Source organism: Sitophilus oryzae, unplaced genomic scaffold (assembly GCF_002938485.1).
Source record: "Sitophilus oryzae breed Bouriz unplaced genomic scaffold, Soryzae_2.0 scaffold_1522_pilon_pilon, whole genome shotgun sequence".
Lineage (NCBI taxonomy): Eukaryota > Metazoa > Arthropoda > Insecta > Coleoptera > Curculionidae > Sitophilus > Sitophilus oryzae.
The window spans coordinates 135,070-143,103 of NW_022146195.1; the positions used below are offsets into that span (position 1 = coordinate 135,070).

The window sequence follows — 8,034 nt, forward strand, 5'->3', positions numbered from 1 at the left end:
AACTATTTTCAATGGGTATACATTTTATATGGTTTTATATGGTTCTTGATTCAACTTTCAGATGGGTAGCTCCATCTAGATACGATACAGCTAGCGAATTCACAACTCCCGAGGGCACTCCAAAATCACAAAGGAGCGCCAGGATGCAGCCGTTTTACTTGCCTAGAAATGAGGGAGCACAGCACTCGTCGTGGCAAGCTACAGAGTCGCGCAGAACCACACAAGGTCGTGGAACAACTACGGAAGAAGTTACAAGGCAATTTAGGTAAAGTAGTTGTTAATAGGCCTTAAAAACTATTTCTTCCAAGTTAAGTCAAAATAGTGTTAAAAAATGAACTTGACACTTCCTGCGTTTTTACAGCTTTTTTATTGTAGAATTGACAGCATTACTATAAATTATGAATATAGCTTTACGTAATAACTGTGGGGTCTGGGTACAGCCTACTCGTATTATCAGACAGCCTAATTCGATATACTGGGTGGCAATTTGAAAACAAACAGTTTTTAATATTGCCTCTACCGATGATAGTATGAAAATTTGGAGAAATACGTCAATTTACATATCAAGGGGGAGAATTTTTGAGGCATTTGTTGTCGTGTTACTTTCAACCCCTCGAACTCCAGGGCACCTACCCCTAAAATTTTAAATAGCAACCCCTATTTCTTTTACTATTTTTGTATTTCTTATAGAATTCTACATAAACTGCATTATTTTTTGTCAAAATTATGATACTTAACCTCACAAATGAATGAAATGTATTTTATGTACATTAAAATAATGCATCTCCTTGAAAAATTATGATAATGATAATGAAATACTGGAAAGCTTACCTTTACTACTTTAAGAATTTTTCATGGGTTCCATTCTTCTCCAAGCACAAGTACAACCGGTATTCAAACTGTTCTCGGACGTTTTGAAAAGTTTCAGGTGAAATAGCTCTATACTCCTGTACAATTCTTTGTTGTAATTATTCAATGGAGTCTGGTTGAGTTTTAAATACAACGGGTTTCAAGTGGCCCCATAAGAAAAAATCCAGCGGTGTCAGATCTGGTGACCTAGATGGGCATTCTCTATGGGTCTCCTCCTACCAATCCACTGCTCTGGGTAATGATTATCCAACCACCCTCTTACTGGGCGTATATAATGCGGAACCGCACCGTCCTGTTGGAAGTGCAGCAAATGCTCATCTAGAAAAATATTTCCATTGGCGTCCCTTTGATTTTCCACCTCACGAATTATATTATTTAATATTATAACATTTCTGCATAAATTTCTCCGTTTAGATTTTCATTAATGAAGAGAGGACCGATGATACTATTGCCTAATATACCCGCCCAAACATTTATTTTTGAGGGTATTGCGTATGCCCCTCTCTAATAATGTGAGGATTGATGTCGCTCCAATATTGACAGTTTTGTTTGTTTACCTTGCCATTTAAGTAAAAAGTGCATTCGCCACTGGTATTCTTTATTAACCTGGGCTGAGTAATAATCTTGTCCGTCATAATTTCGGAAAACTAAATACGTCTGTCCGGTCATCGTCCCATAATTCTTGAGTAATTAGGAGTTTGTATGGATGAAATTTGTGAAGCTTTAATACTTTCCTGACTGACTCACGCGACAGTCCAGTTTGATCTGCAACTTTATGAAGGAATGTAATGGGAGCCATAGCAACTTCACCAAGAACCTCAATCTGAGCGGCTTCATTGAGAGTGTCTTGGCTCATTCCTTTTCTTATTGCAAACAGATCCTGTTTCTGCAAATTTAGCTACTAACTCACGAATGTACTTGTGCCCAACATTTCTTTCACGATGTCTTTAGTTGAATGCGGCCGCCGTTCTTGCAAAGCAGCGATTTTCAGCTCAGTAAATGAAAATCATTTCTACGCGTTCAGCAATAGGGTAAACCATTTTAAGAAACAGTACTAATAATTGGAAACTATTGAAATTGTTTATGAAATGTACTTTCACAGATTATTTCACTGATTCTGGAAGAACATGGAATAAATAATGAACACCAGGAGTCGGAAAATAAAGAACAAGTACCTGATAATAATTTGTTCGAAATATCAGGAATAAGCAAAACGAGAATCATGTTTTGTCGAAAACAGCAAAAAAATTAAATTACTCTATGTTTTGTAGTGGCGATATCGAAGACGAAATGTAAATAAATAAAGGAATTTGGAATGTATAGTATAGGTAGGAACAAACATTTTTAAATGAAGTTCTATGAGGCGGTGAATGCAATCCGTTTTAAAATTAGATATTAAATACATTTCATTCATCTGTGAGGTTAAGTATCACTATCGTTTTCAAATTGTCACCCTGTATATTATATTAGTATTATTATATAGACAGTCGACTTCGCTAATTTTTGCGTATCCGCATTTCACCTACTGTGCCTGTTCTCCCACACATGTAGGGATTGCATAACCGGTTTATCTATGTATCTTTAACTGTTAAAATATACTAAAAACGCGGTAAAATATTACCGGTAAATTAGGTAATGGTAAAAAATAAATAATATATACTGGACTAGAAGCCAAAAACCAAATTAACTAGAATTCTGAAAAAGTTATAAGCCGAAGCCTTTGTTAGGAACTTTTATTGAGATTGGCAAAAAAATTATTACAATATCTATTCTACAATGCAGTATTAGAAGCAATAAAAGTTCCTGTGGAAAAATTGGAACCAAAAAATTTGAAGTTAGTTGCAAAAATTCAAAGCAGTTTATAATAGATTTTCCTTAAAATCTAGGGTTGATGAGATAACAAATTAGAGCATAACTTTAAGCATCGAGTAAAGATGTTCTTCATTAATTACATAATCCTGTTTGAAGAATCTGATTCCAAAAATTACGGAATATAAATAGAACCCAATCCGCTATATAAAAGATAATAGCGTATAGTATTTCCCAAATCAATTGGAAATACTTAGACTCTTGATTTATGCGTTTAGATGATGCTGACAATGGCGCCTACAAAGACAGTGCCGAAATTAAGAGTCCTAACCTATCCCAATTGACTTCGGAATAACATAACTTCTTCAAGGCATCTAATATTGGAATTGCAATTGGAATTGCACTAATATTCAGGTTTCTTCAACTTGGTAAAAACTCTGTTGTCGATTCAGGAAAATATGTTACTTTCAATAAGAAAAAAGGCTAAAACCAACCACTTGTAAAATATATAACATCCATGGGTATGGACCGAACCAGTTTTGATAAGAGAACTGCAATATTTTCAGGAAAAAAGAATTAAGGTGCAAATTTAAAAATGCTGTTTTAGGCTAAGAACATAGTGGAGCGACGAGGATAGCGGCGAGCAAGCAGCGCGAAATTGCGTCCAAAACAAACCTGTGATGACTAGTACGCGTGAACATAGTAAAGCGCTCTGCTCGACCAGTTAGATCAAGCGGCGAGATCGATTCAAATAATTTTGTTTTCGTCGCTCTGTCGCGCTGTAGAAAATGATGGATTCCCAAAAAGTAATATATTTAGTAATTGTAAGAGAGATTTTATGGGACCAGAAAGATAGTAATCACCATAACTGGTACATTTCAGATAAGTTATGAGATGAAGTGGCAACAAATTTTCGTAAAGGTTATAAAACTTGCCACACTCTCTCCGGTTTTTGAAAGCTTCCTGTACACTACACCTTTTGGTTTGTTGGTTTCGAATCAACCAAATGTTTGCGACACTAGTGCCCAGGATTTTAGCAATTGTTAACATTTTAAATTAGCAATAAACAAATGAAAATAATAAATTTGCAAGTAGGGTTGCTCGACGCTCCACTATGTTTTTAGCCTTAGGCTAAGAACATAGTGGAGCGCCGAGGATAGACGGCGAGCAAGCAGCGCGATACCGCGTCGCGTAACCCTAAAGGTGCTGAAACATAGTAGAGCGGCGCGGAATAGCGAGGTACTTGCAAATTTATTATTTTCATTTGCTTATTGATAATATGAAATGTTAACAGAAGCTAAAATCGCAAACATTTGGGTTATTTGAGACCAACAAACCAGAAGGTGTAGTGTAGAATAAAATTTTCAAAAACCGGAGAGAGTGTGGCAAGTTTTATAACCTTTACGAAAATTTGTTGCCCACTTCACCTCATAACTTATCTAAATGTACAGATTATGGTGATTACTAGCTTTCTGATCCCATAAAATCTCTCTTAGAAATACTAAATCTCTTAATTTTTGGGAATCCATCATTTTCTACAGCGGGACAGAGCGGCAAAAACAAATTTCTTTGAATCGATCTCGCCGCTCGATCTAACCGCCCGAGCAGGACTTGTATTCACGCGGACTTGTATTCAAAGGCTTGTTTTGGACGCGTTGTAGCGCTGCTTGCTCGCCGCTAGCCTCGTCGCTCCACTATGCTTTTAGGCTTAGTTTAATTAAGGTTGCTTATATATTTTTTCTGCTATTTCTGATAAGGAAAAAACCGGTAAATACCGGTAAACCGGTTATTTCACGTATTAAATTACCGACTACTGGAAAGTTGTTTACCACTATAGAGTTTTTTAGAAAGGTCTATACTTATTTTTTTTAAAGCAAATAACATAAAAGTACCGTATGATCGAGAAAAAACGGCGTCAACGATGGCTATGAAATGAAGAGCGCTGTCATTTTATATGTAAATTTATATGGGAAATGTCAATGATCGTCATTTCCCAGCCAACTGGACGCCGTTTTTTTTTTCGATCATGCGGTATATCATACAGGGTATACCATTTAAAAACTGTAACTTTGGGTCAAAAGTTTAGGTCATATTTCAAGAATGACAGTTCGCAGCAAAAATCTAGTTAGCCCCTGAATTCTACGTCAAAAACTCTACGGGATTCAGTTTTCACCTTTTCGATAAGTTATAAGATAACCGAGATACGAAGGGAGTCGAAAATTGCAACATTTTCAATTTTGTTCTATATTTCATGAACTAAGAGGGCTAGGACAAATCTGTGTGCACTATCTTTAGTTTCATAAAAAAAGTAGCACGGTGATGTGAAAACCGCTTAGACTCCACTCAGAAAAGAAAAATAACAACATAAAACAAAGGAAAATCGGACACCCTGTACATTTAAAACACAGTGTGTATGACAGCCAAACAAGCTATAGAACTTTTATATTTGCCGAAATGACTTATTTGATACCAGACAATAATTAACGAACAAGAAAATTTATTTAGTAACCTTTGTTTTACAGGAGCGAAGCAAGTACTAGTTTTATGGGACCACCAAGAAAAGGCTGGTTTGGTGATAATGACAGCGAAGCTAGCTACAAATAAATTGATTCGTCGTAAATAACATCCAGATGGAAATATAATTGTAGCAAAAAAATTGTAAATAATTAAAAAAAAAATAATTAAATAAACGACAAAAAATTTTCGACAATTTCTTTATAAAAAATAATATAAAATATTATTTTCAAATAGAATGACTCAATCACGTTTTTGGATATAATTATTTTTATTCATTGCTAGTAAAAGATTTTCCTGATAATAAGGAGAAATGTTATATTTCAATTTTTTTATAATAAAATCCTGTTAATTAGTAAGAAGAGAAATTTACTAATTAATAAAAAGAGTCTTTCATTTTTGTCTATTTTCTGAATAAAACCGTTTCATTTTAAGTTGTATTTCTTAATTGCATTATAAAAACTTACATTAATTATATTTCCATTTCTCCTTAGAATAAATAAAATAATAGCCATATTATTTCCATGTATTCCTAATGTGCTAATATTAGAGATAGGATTAAAAAATAATATATTACTAGTAAATAACTGTATACTGCCTTAATATATTGTAAACAGTTTACTGTAAATCGACAATAATATTTTGGTACTCATTAATTTAAGTAGTTAGTTCAATTTTTCACAACTATTAATTTTTTGCAGTAGTAATATGTATAAAAGAAAAATCAGTTTTATAGATGTAAAATATGATTACCAAAATGTCCATTGTAATAGCTATTAATATTTGTACTAAAAATAAATATAATTAGTAACTAGCTGTGATAACATTCATGTAATTATGCAAAAGAGAACATATATTTTTATAAATATTTCTAATTTTCTTTTGTCTAATTTAAAGGGCTTTTTTGACTCGAATTTTCACTTTTCCATAATATTTTCCGTCCGTTTATTTTAGACTTACCTCATGGAAAACTGAAAACTTGAGTAAACATTTCATTTATTCTTCGATTGCTTGTCTGCTTCTTTTGAATATATTTCTTACTTGTTTTTTTTTATATTGTAACCTTTGCAGCAAATAGATTTGCAGCTTTTGTCGGTTTTCCTCGGTATCGCATTTGTAAGGGGCGTGCGGTGAAATATTAAGTGTAAAATACTATGTGTAATTTAAGTTGATTCGCTTATAAATGCTTCAATAACGTCGAGATTCTGACATTATTTGGAGAAATTTTCAATGAGACCTTTTTGATTTTCAAAACGTTTCAGTGGAGAAACAAAATTATTTACCTATTTTTTCCACTTTTATAACCATATTAATTAATAATAATATTTTTGCGGAGACTAATATACAGGGTGGTCCGAACTGTATTCCGGAAACTTCGGCAGCATATTCTGCAGATAAAAATAAATAAGAAAGTTCGTCTAAATATATGTCCTAAAATGGCTTAGTTTCGGAGATACTGGGTGTAGAAGTTCATTTTTATTTTGTTTTTTTCCAGTTAATTTCTGAAGTAACATCAATATTTGGATTAAAACTGTTGTCTGGAATTTTTTTGATATGAGAAATTTGATTTAGATGTCAATATGTCTGCTACTTGTAGAGGGCGCCACCTAGATATTTTTTACTGGTTTGAAGAATAATAACTTTTCGTCCGTACCTGTATAAAACTACTGAGTAAAAAATATACACGCGATGTTTTTTACGTTAAAAAGGTCTTTTGGTAAAAATCTTTGGTAAAAAAGTAATGGTTCTCGAGATATTTGGAACCGAAATTATCAATACCTGTCATCATTGACATAAATTAAACATGTTGACTAAATCTAAAGAGTTATTAGACTGAAATCATTAATTAGGAATATATTTGTGTCGAAAATTAAAAAAAAAACTGTTTTATGATCATTTTTTCGAAGAAAAATTTATGATTAATTTAAAAAAAAATAGAAAGTTCAAAAATTTATCATTTCGGTCAAATAACTATGTTTATTTTTTGTCAATAATGACGTGTATTGACTATTTCCGTTCTAAATATCTTGAGAACGGTTGCTCGTAGCGATTTTTACCAAGAAATATTTTTCACGTAAAAAACACGGAAATGTAATTTTTTTCACCCAGTAGTTTTATACAGGTATTGACGAAAATTTGTTACTCATCGAGAGAGTTAATACAGATGTAGGTGGCGCTCCCTACAAATAGGTGTCATATTGACATCAAAATCAAATTTCTCATGTCCAAAAACTCCCAGATGCCAATTTTCATCCATATATTGACCTTAGTTTAGAAATTATTTGGAAAAATCGAAGTAAAAATGAAACTTTTACACCTCGTATATCCGAAATAAAGCATTTTTGGACTTACATATATACAAACTTCTTTACTTATTTTTATCTGCACAATATACTGCCGAAGTTGCCGAAATACAGTTCGGACCACCCTGTATATTGTTTTATTTTATATGTAGTAAAATTATACATTTTGTGGCGAGGGACAAAACATTTGTCAGGCGTTTTTACACAAAATTGAACATGTTATTTTTTTTTTCAAACGTCACAAAATGTTTTTTAAACAATTTCAGACGTTGCAAATAATATAAAAAAAATTAAAAGTAAGAGCTATTTCAGACGAGGATACGGTATGCGAGATTCTGTATACGGGATACAGAATTACAGTCGAATACTATCGAGATACTCTTTTAGCATACTTTTTTTTAGGTACGAAATAATATTCTAGTTTAAAACAAATTTCAGTGCGGTGCAGTCGTATTATTGTATTATAAAATGAATATTGAAGAGTGCGTTCTACTGTGGCATATATACCGTATGATCGAAAAAAAAACGGCGTCCAGTT

General features: G+C 32.9%; 1 protein-coding gene across 3 annotated transcripts in view; it reads left to right on the forward strand.

The window, feature by feature from the left end:
* LOC115878769 overlaps window positions 1–6,557 on the forward strand; it is a 127,724-nt gene extending 121,167 nt beyond the window's left edge. For all 3 annotated transcript variants that reach the window (XM_030895360.1, XM_030895361.1, XM_030895362.1), the window contains 2 exons: window positions 62–265; window positions 5,202–6,557. In XM_030895360.1, the coding sequence (XP_030751220.1) occupies window positions 62–265; window positions 5,202–5,283 (286 nt within the window). In that variant the 3' untranslated portion in view covers window positions 5,284–6,557. The remainder of the gene's footprint in view (window positions 1–61; window positions 266–5,201) is intronic.
* The last annotated feature ends 1,477 nt before the right edge of the window (window positions 6,558–8,034 follow it).